This window comes from Perca flavescens, chromosome 15 (genome assembly GCF_004354835.1).
Source record: "Perca flavescens isolate YP-PL-M2 chromosome 15, PFLA_1.0, whole genome shotgun sequence".
Taxonomy (NCBI): Eukaryota; Metazoa; Chordata; class Actinopteri; order Perciformes; family Percidae; genus Perca; species Perca flavescens.
The window spans coordinates 8,325,054-8,339,456 of NC_041345.1; the positions used below are offsets into that span (position 1 = coordinate 8,325,054).

The following is a 14,403-nucleotide window of genomic DNA, read 5'->3' on the forward strand; positions in this document are numbered from 1 at the left end:
TTTGTGTGGGGAGTACAATGTGTATGTGTGTGTGTATGAGTGTATGTGCACCTGCCGGGTCGAGCTGCCCCACAAACGCTCTCAGTCCTCATGACTGATCAGCGGCTGATGTAGAAACACCAGTACAAAGGTGCACCTGCTCAGGCTGTAAAAATAAGTGGCCCATTTGCAAAGATCAATTACTGCAACCAGCACAGCCTGCTTCCACAATGATACACTTGAGCAGCGTTTACATTGCAGCTGACAGGACCACAACTCTGCTTGTTTTTCCTCTCACAACATGCAACACAAATCTGCGTTTGTGTTTTAAAGTGGGTGTGAACACGAAGGAGTTGCATGGGCTTGTTTATTTCCATTTTGATTTGGATCACAGTGTTACAAAATCAGGTCCAGAGGTGTGTGACCTACTTGGAATTCAAATTTGTCAGTGTTTCCATGACAATGGATATATCTTACGTTGTTCACCTGGGACAAATATAAATTTGTGCCAGCCTCGGCATGTAGGATGATGAGGCTGATTGGCATAAAATGTGTCAGAAACAAACAAGCAAAGTTTTGTTGGTGCAAAAACAGGTGTGAAGATGTGAAGCATATTTACATCACTTATGATATGGACATCTTTAAAAGCCATGAACAATAATTCAATATGAAATCACTTAATAGGCACCAGTTTTATAACTCAATGACTAACATGTACCGACAGATTGACAAATTTTTAGAACAGGACCAGACCACGACTTTAAACCTTTCATAAACTTTTCAAATAACCTTTTTGCTATTTGAAGAAAAATAAACATAATTATCCACTTGTATGGGGTAGAATAACAATTAACTAAAGTTTTTGGATTTAATGCAGAAGTCGCTTCACAGTAAGAGGGACCTGAAGTTCAACCTCCAGGGTCTCCCCCTGTTTATCACAAGGTGAGGGCACTTTATTATGATGAGGCAGGATGTTGATTAGGCTGATCTGGAGCAGATTCTCTAACTGGAGCAGGGAGGTTAGTGAACAGCTCCCTAAAAAGAGTTGCGCGTCTTGTGTATGTGCAGCGTTTCTTTCTGTTCGGTGGGAGCACAACGCCTCTCTTCCCCACTCAGGTTGTTTTTGGCGGTGTTGGCTGCCAACAGAGACATAAATATCACTCACACTCTTTACAGTATCTTTTGTGTTTTATTTCTCTCTTCCTTGTGATCACTGCTGTGTTAAATAGGTGCGCAACCATTTTGTTGGAGGTCCATCTTAGCAATAGAGTTAGCTCTGTTCCTAAGACAGACAAAAATGAATGAATTTTCTGCAGTTTTTCTATAGTTGAATAAATAGCCTCAATAACGAGGCCAATGTAACCTAATGTGGCAGCACTGACTAAGAGGGGAAAACAAGTTACAAGCTCTTGCTCAAAGATTTTACACTATGCACTAGCATAGTAAAAACACTTATGTAACTGTGTGATTGATGTTATTCCCAACAGCAATTACAGGCCACGTCTTACAGCCATAGATACGGATATTTAGCTATATATAGATAGCTATAGATAATAGAACAATGATGTCTCATGTCTGACTGAGCTTTGAGTAAACATCCTGTGTCTTCCATATCACATATGTTGGATAACCACAACATGACATAACACTCGATATGAATCAGGAGAGTTTGTGCTGATTATCTGAAAGGTGATCAAACTGCAGCGTGTGTCCTGAGTGTGGTCAAGCCTGGCCCACTTTGTCCTGCCGCAGTGAGGCTGCCTTTAAATAACTCGCTGGGTACGAGGTATTGGCCGGGCTCTCTCTGTCCCTATAGCACACTTCACATCCCCATCTGGTCTGCCATCTCATAACTGAACCCACAACCCATTTACAGGCCTAATATCATAGTAACGTACAGTAACAGTAACGTAGTGTGTATGTAAAGTTATGACTCACCCACACACAGGATCACACACCCAAAGCTCCTTGTATTTTAAGGTTTAGAAATGTGCTTTATGAATAATTACATTTATGGCCTGCCAAATGTTACAGTCAACAGATTTTTTGTTAAAGATTTGACTTAATAAATGTGAAAATATGTGAAGATACACTAGTCTTACTGCTTTAGTGAACACAGATCCAACGGCACCGACACTCTCAAAGGTCAAACATTATTGTCTAGAATTCCTCTTAGAATTAGAAAACTGATACTCAGACAACCATGGCTTAGCTTCCTTGGATGCCGTGCAATGTGTACCTTCCACCCATCTCTTTGCTCTGTGAAGGCATCTAGTGAATCTGGGTTAGGCCAGTACTAGAATTACTGATCCTGTTTCTGTCCTGTAAAATAATTACAAACTCCTGGGAAGAGCGGTGTGTCGGTGGGTTGTTAAAAAACCAGCATGAGATGTGTCGTAGCTTGCCCACTACACATAGCAGATATATTTTTCATCCGGAGTGATTGGAAATTGCACTTACCCAGAAGAAATATTTAGTGACAAAGTAAGTGTGTATTTCCTATGCTTTGGCCCAGAGTGAAATATCTTTCACTATACTATGGACACTTCTTTTCAAGTCATGCTAGAACCGTGGCTATGTTGGATCTCAATAATTATCAGATGGTTCGCCATGGTATTTTTTTTACATACATTCATGGTCCCCTTAGGATGAATACTTTGGTGATCCTCTGATGTTTTCCCTTATTCTGTGAAATATCTCAACATCTAGATGGACTGGCACACAATTTGGTACAGATATTCATGGCCCCCAGACAACGTATCCTAATGACTTTGGTGATCATAACTTGTCAAGTGGTGCCATCATTAAATCAAATATTTAGTTTGTCAAATTCTTTGGTTTAGGACCAAATAACTGCAAAATGTATGACATTCCCACCAGCCTTACTGTAGCTTTAGCTTGAGTTTAGTGCTAAAAAGCAAACAGCAGATAGCATGCTAACATGCAGTAAGGTGAACATGGTAAACATTACACCTGGTTAACATCAGCAAACATGCTGATGTTAGCATTGCCTAATTACAGTTTCACACAGCTGCTAGCGTGGCTGTAGACTCATAGTCTCGTTTTACTCTGATCAAGGGAACAACTGCTCATTGGCCCTGTGATACACTAAGTATTCAATGATTTCCTCCTTCCTCCAGGCATGCACACACATAAGACAAATGAGTGATGTTCAGCACTGCCTACATGGGCTTTTCAAAGTCCAGCGTGTTCAACAGGAGCTGCTTTGCTTCATGAATGAGTCAAAATGGAGACCACACCACCCACTCTGTGATATGTTTGGTTTTTAGTTAGAAAATAAAGACAACATTACAGAGTATGGTAGTGAATTAGAAGTGTTAACTTTACTTCCATTTATGCCCACCTGATTACCTCTGGACCAATAATACACCCAATGTGCCAATCTAACCCAGAGAAATCAATTGTAGGCTATATGTTTATGTTCTGGTCATGGCTGGTCTCTCTAGTACACATCAGTCCTGAATAAACCAGTTGGTCTTTTCAACTCTGAGCATTGCTGACCAGTGGGTGCAACACTTGGTAGGGGAAGAGCACTTTGTCTCCAAATGCCAAGTATCTACAGTGACACCGTGAAAGGGAGGGGGAGGACGAGAGCTGAGCAGTGAGCAAGAGTTCACTGGATGTGGGATACAGAGTGGGATCTGCAGCAGAACATGATCAGATAGCTGATATACCAAGAAAGTGTGATACTGTCGACTGCCCATGACTCTGAAATGAGCTGTGAGGGAATAATTTTGTGATTGGATTGGACCTTCAAGGCCATGTGAGTCCTACAGAATTTAATTTGGGATAGCTGTGATCAAGGCTATTTCAGTGGTTCAAATTATGACTTCAGTTCTTCACTAAAGTCATTTTCTAATTTCTTGTCTGTTTCTGATCTACTGGATATCAATCGAGCAACAACTTTGGAGGACTTGACAGAAGGAGCAATTGTAATGCTCTGCTTATTGAGTGGAAAAAGAGACACATTTAAAGTAGGAGGCACAGACATGATGGTACTCTGTGGCCATTTACTTTTCTGCCTCAGGAGGATAGAGTGGTTCTACCCGTAACAAAAGAGAAGATTTGAAGAAAGCCTGAGGAGAAGGATGCAGCAGTTTGGCTAAAAGACCTGGGGGAAAAAAGGAAAGTTGGAAATCAACCTTTATTGGGAACACTTGCATACAAGGTAAGCTGCTTTAGACAGAAAAACTATAAATATAATACTGTAGCCAACAACCTTTAAAAGAGACCTGTGGACTGTCTCTCATTGTTTAATTCTAATATGTTTTAAGTCTCTGTCGTGATCAGGAGAGAAATAGACTCATCTCTGCTCCAATGCTGAGATCACAGCCCAGCAGGCAAAGAGTGGCTCCTTTGAGAGCTGAGAAGCTGTCAGACAGAATATTAGATATTAATAACCTTTGCTTCCTAGCAACTAGAGCATTGAGAAACAGAAACTGCTGCATAAAAAACACACACATATCCATACTCAAACATGCACGTAATGTCAGATTTGTTGTTATCAATTGTCATCCTGGAGTCTGTACTCAATTCAGGTTGAGGGTTTGAAACATAACTCAACTTGAATATGTACAGAAAGTATATATCAAATTCATCATTTACTTTATGTTACTGTTCTGTGCAATGTATTGATGTCTATAGCTATAGGGTATCAATGGTGGGGACACCTGCACAGCAGCCTTTGTGACCCCATTTGGTTGTTTTATTAAAGATGAAATCTCGACTGCATCTTGTCTCTTGAAAAAAACAAGCATTTCACTGTACTTATACATGTGATAATAAACTTGAACTTCAAAACAAGTTGAGGGATTACAATGCATTCTGAGGTGGATATGAAGGTGGTACACTTAACCTTTCATTTAGAGCCATCATCAGGTAAAAAATTCAATCCGTCCAACATTTTTTGTTTATGACCAAATACCTACAAAATGAATGACATTCCCATCAGCGTAGCTCTGTGCTAATTAGCAAATGTTAGCAAGCCAACATGCTAAACTAAAGTAAAAATTATACTTTCTAAATATTGCAAGCATGTTAGCATGTTGTCCTTAGCATTTAAGTACAGCCTCACAGAGCCACTAACATGGCTGTAGACCAAAACATTAAAACAGAGACATTTAAGACATTTAGACAGTTTGACTCCAAAATATTCAGGCAGAAGGCCTGTAAACCTTTTGCTGATAATGACCTGGAATCACAATTGTCTTCCTTTGTGTAATGTGTTTCTGTGTGAACAGGATGTTGAGAAGGAATCTGATTACATTTACTGTATAATACTGGTTCTGGCACTATCATTAACCAATCAAAACTGTATGGCTGGAAATCACATAGAAAATGTAACACATTTTATTTCTAGGATGTGCTGAAGGCTGCAATTGGATGAAGTTCCCCTTTTTTTAGAATATTATTTCCGTTAATGTGCCTGAAGTGATTCCATCGATTACCATCAAACCATTTGGATCTGAGGCCTTTTCTATGATACCCAATTTTCTGCCCGGTCTTTTTCAGCCCATATTATTTTCCAGTCCAGCCTCACAAGGGAATCACACAGCCTCATCACAGTACTCCAGTGACTCTAATAGTTGTGCCAGCTGGAGGAAACAGAATATACGTCACATAAAATGGCAGGACATTGGATTAGCTGGCTATTTCTGTACCTTGTTGATCAGAGAAACATGTATTGTATACACCAGAGTATTTCCAATAGAGCAGGGTGGAAAGAGAAGGACAGAAAATCAAATGTCTGAAAGGATATATTAAAAATAAAATGTAGTTGTGTTTGAAAATCTATGTATAACTGTATCATTTGCATGCCCTAAATTGTGTAGCATAAATAAATCAACGTCTAAACAGCTTCAAAACACAGATAATTGTAAATTACATTCATCAACAACATTTATGTTGAGAGGAAAAACAATCAAAAGAGTTGTTACTAAATCAACAGTGGCTAGGAAAGCTTTGTAAATCAACAGCTATTATTAGAAACCATCTCCTTAACTATGTGGGTTGACAGTGAGTGAATCCTTAGAGAAGTCTATATTTTTTTTAAGTACATCATAAGTAGCAGAAGTCTGTCCTAAACAAGTAGTCAAAAGTAGTTATAGTCAATAGTGTGGAACAAAGAGATAATGTGTAGATAGAGGATGTGTGTTATTCTTAAACTGAAGTTTTTTTTAATCTCACACTAAAGCTACTTACGGGGAAATTTGAAGGGGAAATGTACATCACGTTCATTGGCCGTGTCCAGTGTATTTAATGTGCAGTGTTTCTGCTGAGTCCAGAAGCAGCAACACATTAATGTACTATTGCAAACATTACTGTATGTCTGTTTAAACAAAGGTAAATTAATTCATATTCAACTTTTCAGATGATAGCCATCACTTTACATTCATACAAATACTAATATTTTACCTGTCCTTCCTTTACAGGAAAATACTTTTATGCCTCACTTCTCAATTCCAGTTGACACTGACACTGTTTTGGGAGGAGCTGTGCACTTCCTCTGAGCCTGGTCAGTTTTGTATGATCCAAGCTGATAGTGTGAAGCCACGTCGCTGTGCCCCACTGAGGCATGAGTGTGGGAAGGGCCCACCACCACAGCTTCGTGTCCTGTGAAGAAGACGGCCTGAGACTAAGTACCATGCCTGCTGTGGGCAGCTTCGGCAATGGCAAGATTCACACAAGACGCAAATACCACAGCCGGTTTGTCAGCAAGGCTGGACAATGCAACATCCACTTCTCAAACATGGATGAGAAGTCACAGCGGTACATATCTGACATTTTCACAACGTGTGTGGACGTCCGCTGGCGATACATGTTCTTGCTATTCAGCCTGGTGTTTGTGGTGTCCTGGCTAACATTCGGCCTGTCATACTGGGTCATCGGCCTCCTACACGGTGACATGGAACATCCTGAAGGGGATGGCAACTTTGTTCCTTGTGTCATGCAGGTTAACACCTTTGTGGCAGCTTTCCTGTTCTCTGTTGAGACCCAGACGACCATTGGGTATGGTGCTCGCGTTGTGACAGAGGAATGCCCGGTTGCTGTCTTCATGGTGGTCTTTCAGTCCATCATGGGCTGCATCATCGATGCCTTCATGATTGGCGCCATCATGGCCAAGATGGCAAGGCCCAAAAAACGTGCAGAGACTCTACTGTTCAGCCACAACGCAGTCATCGCTTTGCGTGATGGGAAACTGTGCTTCATGTTTAGGGTTGCTAATCTAAGGAAGAGCCACATTGTGGAAGCTCATGTACGAGCCCAGCTCGTCAAGCCCCGTTATACTGAGGAAGGCGAATACATCCCCTTGGATCAGATTGACATGAACGTAGGTTATGACAATGGCACAGACCGCCTGTTTCTGGTTGCACCCCTCACTGTCATACACGAGATTAATGAAGAAAGTCCACTGTTTGGCATCAGTAAACAAGATCTTGAAACATCTGACTTTGAGATAGTAATTATACTTGAGGGGTTGGTGGAGGCCACAGCCATGACGACGCAGGCGCGCAGCTCTTACCTGCCTTCAGAGATCCTGTGGGGTCATCGCTTTGAACCCGTCATCTTTGAGGAGAAGAGCCAGTACAGGATAGATTATGCCTACTTTCACAAAACATTCGAAGTACTATCAACCCCCAGATGCAGTGCCAAGGACATGGAGGAGAGAAAATTCCCAACATCTGGCGCCAACTCTTTCTGCTATGAGAACGAGCTGGCCTTCATCAGCAGGGATGAGGAGGAGGAGGGGGATGGGGAGAAAGAGGAAGACAAAAAGTGTTCAACAGAGCTAGTGGATGAGCAGGCCATTCCTGGACATGATCAAAAGTCCTCCCGTAAAGAATCAGAGATCTAACCTTTGGCTGTTGCTTGTTTGATTTGTTTTTGGATGCAGAGCAATGAAAGCGTTGTGGGAAGAGCCCTATGACTGTCATTCTCCTGACACGAGGATACCAATAAAGGTGGAGAAACAGCAGTAATGATCTCCATCAGAAAAGCAAGGACATTTCTCATCGGATTTACTCTTTTGCTTTCCCGAAATTGTTATGGAGCTTTAATGCAACAAAAAAAAAAACTGTCATGTTTCAATTTACAGACGAAACTAGTCATAAAGTGCATGACAATAGCATAGTTTTGTATGAATATTTTGAGACTTTGCAGATGATGTTTAGGAAACTAAACCTTGGGAATATTTCTCCAGATTAATTTGGTAAAAACAGAAGTGTAGATTAACAGTGGATTTTCCTCTTAATGATGTGACTTTTGTGAAAAACAAGACTAAATATTCTACATTATACAATGTAAATGGATGGAAGTTGGCATACATACTGATATGTACATGCATGCATGCATGTAGGCTAACTATGGGGGGCACATGACAAGGTAGAGTTTTAAATATTTCTAACACAAAAAGGGAAAGAACTCATTCATGCATATCTTTGTCTTATATATTCAGCCAGAAGGAAACATTTGACCTGAGTAGATGTTAAATATGGAGTTTCTTTCTCAACAGTTTACCAGAAACGTTTTTGAGCGTACACTGAGTGACTGAGCGTTTTTCCAAGCCGCGATCCCCTTGGTGTTGCTACACCTGTGAAACTTTCCGTTCTTCCACAGCAACATGCTATGTAATAATAACAACAATAATAAGCAGATTTAACCCTCGGAAGCAAGTATTTTCAGAAAGAATGGGTCCTTGATTTGATGCAGTGGTAGACAAAAGCAGGCTTATAATTTTTTAGCAGACAACCGTTGATTATATCTCACTCTCACTGGCTAAAGTTAGGCAGCCCACAAAAAAACTGATTGCCTGTCTACTTCACAGTATTTTAAAAAGTGAGTTTTTCAAGATATGTCTCTTTTAAGTTTAAAGGCCAAATCCAAAAAAACACAAATATTGACCAAAGGGAACCCAAGCACACAACACAAAATACAGTACTGAGAATATCTCAAGTGCTTGAATATCGATATAAAGTTTCTCACATTTACATGTTCTGTAATCACTTGTATTAATATATATATACATATATATATATATATATATATATATATATATATATATATATATATAATATATTATATATATATATATATTGTGTGACGTTTTAATAAGCTCTAACTCAGATTTAGATGCGTTATAGAGTTATCTTCATGTCATAATAAAATATTATATCAGATTTTTTTAAACAAAAATGAATGAAAAATTAATGAAATGAAAATTAATTTAAGGTACTTAATGGATTTGAAGATTACATGACAATAATAAAAAATAGTCTACCTGGAAATCAGTGTAAACAGATCAAACCATACCCTGAGATAACTCTTGGCATATTATATTAACGTAAAAACAAGTAGACATGCAGGCAATCAAGAAACATTTATTTAATCACGTTTTGTAGAGACATGCGCATCCTAGTTTATACATTATTTTTCTTAGTTCTTCTCCAGAGGCATTATTCTCTTTCTTTCTCTTACTATTAATAGGGCAAGTAATACAGATTTTAGGTCAGACTGTGTACCACTGCTTCACTTATCCCAGGTGAGATTAATTTGTTTTGCCTCCACATTTCTCAAACTAATTGCACCATGTGGGTTAACTTACTACACCTGACTGCCATTTCAGCAAATTTCAACACATTTGTATTTATATCTTGCTGACTTGCTGAAAATATCAGAATGGGCTTGCTCCAGAAACAGATTGTGGGTCCACTGCATGTAAAGTCAGAGAAAAGATAGCTAATTTGTACATTTGTCAGGCCATTATTGTAAATAAATCTTTATAATTTTTGGTTTTGTCATCTTTCTGGCTGAATAGACACTAAGTATTAAAACATTATTAAAAAATAATCTGTGTTAATGTCATACATGTCTTAATCAAAGCAAGAAACTGGAAATACTCTCTTTGCTTGATGGACTGAAATAACGTCTACTGAATTGAACGACCTCTTCTTGTCTTCCACTAAATGCATTTGAAGCAATCTGTACTTTGTTTTCTTCTCACAATATTTTAGTTTGTTGGGTGAGACAACAATATATAAATTGACAGAAAAAAGAAAAATCTCCTGTTGATTACCACAATAAAATATATCTCACAAAGCCAACAGATTCCTTTTTCCTTCGTGGCAGACAACACAAAGTGCAGGGATTATTTTAACAATACGCATCTGTTGAATGCATTTGTTGTCGAGTTAAAACAAATAAGTGGGACGGGAAAGTGGGAGCTGTTTGATAAACATGGAGGAATGGACTGTAGTTTATGGCAGTGATTTGGTGGGATGATATCTGGTTGGGGCCAGAGGTTTCTTCTTTCACTCTTATGCAACCAATCAGGCATGTCTTTGCATATGTACAGACAAGACTTGGCAGTCCCGCTTGATTTCACTGCCCTGTAACCTTGAACACACACACACACACACACACACACACACACACACACACACACACACACACACACACACACACACACACACACACACACACACACACACAAACACAGCTTACAGTTTCTACTGATGGTAAATGCTTAGTGATGCTTGTTAAAAGTCCTGTAAAATGGACAGATATGAGTACAATATCATTGTATCTATGGGTTGGTAGTACCCAGATCTGGTATTATTCAATTACCATTTAATATGACCTGTCAGCTAAAGGGCTAAAGAGCAGGTGTATAAGATATTAAACTTTTATCCTGGCATCAAGTCCCATCACAGTGACATTCAACAGAATAAACTGTTCTACTCTTTCATGCATTTAACTTTCAGGAAGTAATCTCAAGCGGCAAATGAAAGTCTCATTTCTTACTTTAACGGTGCTGAATCCTTTGAGAGCTGCTGTGTGATGGAAGGAGCACCGAGAATAAACTGAGATTCTTCCCACCCACTCGGCAGTGTTGGAGGATGAAGAAGCTGCGGAGGGTCAGTCTTCCAACATGCAGAGTGGGTTGTTGAAAGGCAAATTTGGCCTTAATTGCAGCAGTTCTATTCTTCGCTGGTTTCCCTCAGCTGCCAGAGGGAGGTGGAGGGTGGAAAACAGTAACATGATGCAACAGCTGCACTTCTTCTCCTTTAGCCATCACTCCAGATATATGAGACCTGATTCATAGTGTATTTTCTATTAACTATCAATTGTGACTGAGACCATTTCAATTTTTTTCACTTTAAAAGTACTTAATGCCACTAATGGATGAAAATGTTGCATATCTGAAGTTTAAACTTTTTAGTACCTGACAAGACAAGACAAGACAATAATGTATTGTGTCTGATTTGATTTACTTTCTCACTTGAGTTTTAGAATTTTTTGTCTTTTCCAACAGCTTGATTGTTCTCTCTGTCATAAAAGGTGTAGATAGGAAGCTGTAAATGTCTTTCTGGTGCAGTTTTAATATACATCAGCTAAAAAATGTCAATTAGATGTTTTGGATGCTCTTTGGCTTGTTGTGTTTCTGGAATGTAACCACCTATCTATAGGCAAGACTCTGATGTAAAGAGCTTTTGCTCAGAGTCATTGTGTTGGAAAATGAGCGTCCATGTTGAAGATTGGCTGGAAATAAGCCTTAAAGTATTGTTGTCCTTGGCGTAGGGATGTGATATCACATCAGGACAGATCAACTCAAGGAAAGAATTCTTAGCATCTTCCTGATACTATATTACAGTTTCCATTTCCATTCACAGCCAAATCAGATAGCTAAGGCAGTGTTGTGTTATTCTTTTGAAGGGTGTGGAGAGTTTCAAGGTTAGAGTAGTGAACTTATGAATGGAAGATTGCTGGTTGGAAAAAGCCCTGACTGGGAAAATGTGATAGGGGAAACTGGTTTTAGAAATCAGGGTGGATTAGACTGTAATTAATACTGCTGTCTAACCGTCCCCAGGTGAAACTACACAAAAGAGACCGTGTGAATTGTCTTTACTTTCAAAAACAAAATAAAAATCAATGTACAACACATAACACTGAAATATTCAGCATGGAATATCTTATAATAATAATAATAATAATAATAATAATAATAATAATAATAATAATAATAATATAAAAAACAATATTGTTGAATTGTTAACTCACTATAATGTAGTCATAATCAGGCATTCTCGAAAATTATCAGAACATTTTAAGTGTTTATTAATGTATTTCTATATAACACAGTATACACTGCTATCCCGAATTAGTTGACTTTACTAGAAATTTGCCTGGAAACCTTTTGCCTTAAACCGTCTACGTTTTTTACACAAGGTGAAACTTAACAGGTCGAGTTGTATTAACACGGAGCGGTAAGTTGATGCAGTAGACAAATCAAGTCTACATTAGTGTCCTTACTAAAAATCATTAGTAAACATAAATTATTTTTTTCTGGAGTCATGTTGTCTAAAATAAGCACATTAAGTTAAAGCTTCAGTGCGTAACTTTTTTATATTAATGAACGTCCGTTACATTCAAGTCATTGCCAAATGAGTTGATACAAAGCTAATTAAGACTATCAGCTCCACACAACTCTCTCTGGATTTCTCAGCTGGCTATGTTCAGAAGCTGGTCTCGTCTGGTGACTTACGACACATACAGAAAATAGAGTGAAGGTAATTACCTCTTCTGAAGAGTCCATCATGTTTTTTTAATCCTCCGTGTCCTCCTTGGCTACTAGCGACTGTGTGGAGGAGGGGTGGGGCTGGTGCGTGATCACGGAAGGCTTGTATCATGTGGATGAGCCGACAGTTTTGTTGTCATTACTTAGAATTCCTCATGGGGGAGACAGAAACTACGCACTATAGCTTTAAACATGCTAAGAAACATAACAAATATAAAACATCAGGCCACTTATCATTACCAAAAATACATATATATTATATTTGTTTACATAAATATAATTTTTTCCTTTTTGACAGTATCACTTCAAGAATAATGTATTAAATACATGTATTCCCATAAAACAGAAAGAGAATCAATACAGATAACATCAAGATTTTCCAATGTATTGTACTGCGTGGAAAATTTCACTCAGGAATCAGAGTTTCAAGTTTCCCATCTGCGTATATGCCAGTGAATGCTTTCTCACTGCCCAGATCCCAAGTTAGTTGTTGACAAATATATTAACACTTAAAAAGGTCCTTATAGTGGCTTACTACTACATTATAATGTGTTATAAACCAGTATTTGTTACATGCTAATAAGGTGGTTAAAGTCAAGTGTTACCTTTTCTTCTATCATTCAGGCAATCAAACTAATAATGTTGAAAGCTGACAGCGTAATGTATCTCATGTATATCTGTATAACACTGTGAAGATGAACAAGAATGTGAACATGTGTCTTAACATGATTCAGCAAACATCAGTCACAGGTGAACGCTGGTTTGAACCTCATTCAGTGGATCAGCACTCTCCTTGAGATACAGTTAAAGCAGAGTATTACTAGTGTTTACTGTCTGATCATCTATCTCTCTAAGTTATTTTGCTTATGGAGACATTCATCCTCCAGCTGAGCACATCACTCAGTAGTACTAGAAGCCTCAGCCCAGACTCCTGCAGACATACAGTATTTGATTACAGCAACAGGCTGATTGGATTACAGGAGGCACTGACTCAAATACCTACAGCAAACACAGAGCAACTGGAGAACTTCCTGCTGGGGATGATCGAGCAGAGAAGACGCTAACTATTCAGTGCACACAAACACCAACACGGTCATTCTGGACTATCAAGATGATATGATCTGCTAAATGAAGCTACAGTATACCTTCATAAACCATTAGGATCTCCAATGTCAACCACCCTTGAGGATAATTTCTCTCAGGCTGATGTTGGTCTTCATCTAACAGAGATGTGGGTTTCGTTTCACATCTCATTGGTGAATTTAGTGGATTGAATTGCTATGACTAATTATTTCTTTCTTAATTTTATCATTCAGTCTCACAACTTTTACTTAAAAGACTGTAAATAGAGCAAATGACGAAACTATTTTTAATAGAACCATAAGATACTGACATAAGTTGTATGGCATGGTGCTTACATTTAAGTATTACATTAATTTCTGCAATACTTGGTACACTGTTATTTTAAGTACATCTTAAACCTTTTTCATAAAGGAATCTTTTATCTGGCCTTGAAGGCATGACAGGAGTAGCCTGGATGACAGCAGAATTTGGCCCCGCCCAAAACATTTGAGGTTGGGAAGTTCATATTCTGACTAGAATCTGAGTAGGACGACGTCATGCTACAACAGGAGAGTCAGACCAGTCAAACTTTTAATCCATCACCTCTCGGGTTAGCAGACCGTATCGTTTCATCACATTTCAAAACATCTACACATAGTTAACTAATGGAGTTGATAGTCTAAATATATGTCAAGAAATATATTCTTTTTTTTTCATTTTGGTCCCAAAATGTCCCAGCTAGATAGTAAATGCCGTAAAAATATTCT

The 14,403-nt window shown here is 38.6% G+C and overlaps 1 protein-coding gene across 1 annotated transcript; it reads left to right on the top strand.

Moving 5' to 3' along the window:
* The first annotated feature begins 3,594 nt into the window (after positions 1-3,594).
* Positions 3,595-8,643, top strand: kcnj12b (potassium inwardly rectifying channel subfamily J member 12b). Its single transcript, XM_028599356.1, has 3 exons — positions 3,595-3,763; positions 4,028-4,168; positions 6,432-8,643. The coding sequence occupies exon 3, from the start codon at positions 6,575-6,577 to the stop codon at positions 7,853-7,855; it is 1,281 nt and encodes a 426-aa protein (XP_028455157.1). The 5' UTR covers positions 3,595-3,763; positions 4,028-4,168; positions 6,432-6,574; the 3' UTR covers positions 7,856-8,643.
* Positions 8,644-14,403: the final 5,760 nt, after the last annotated feature.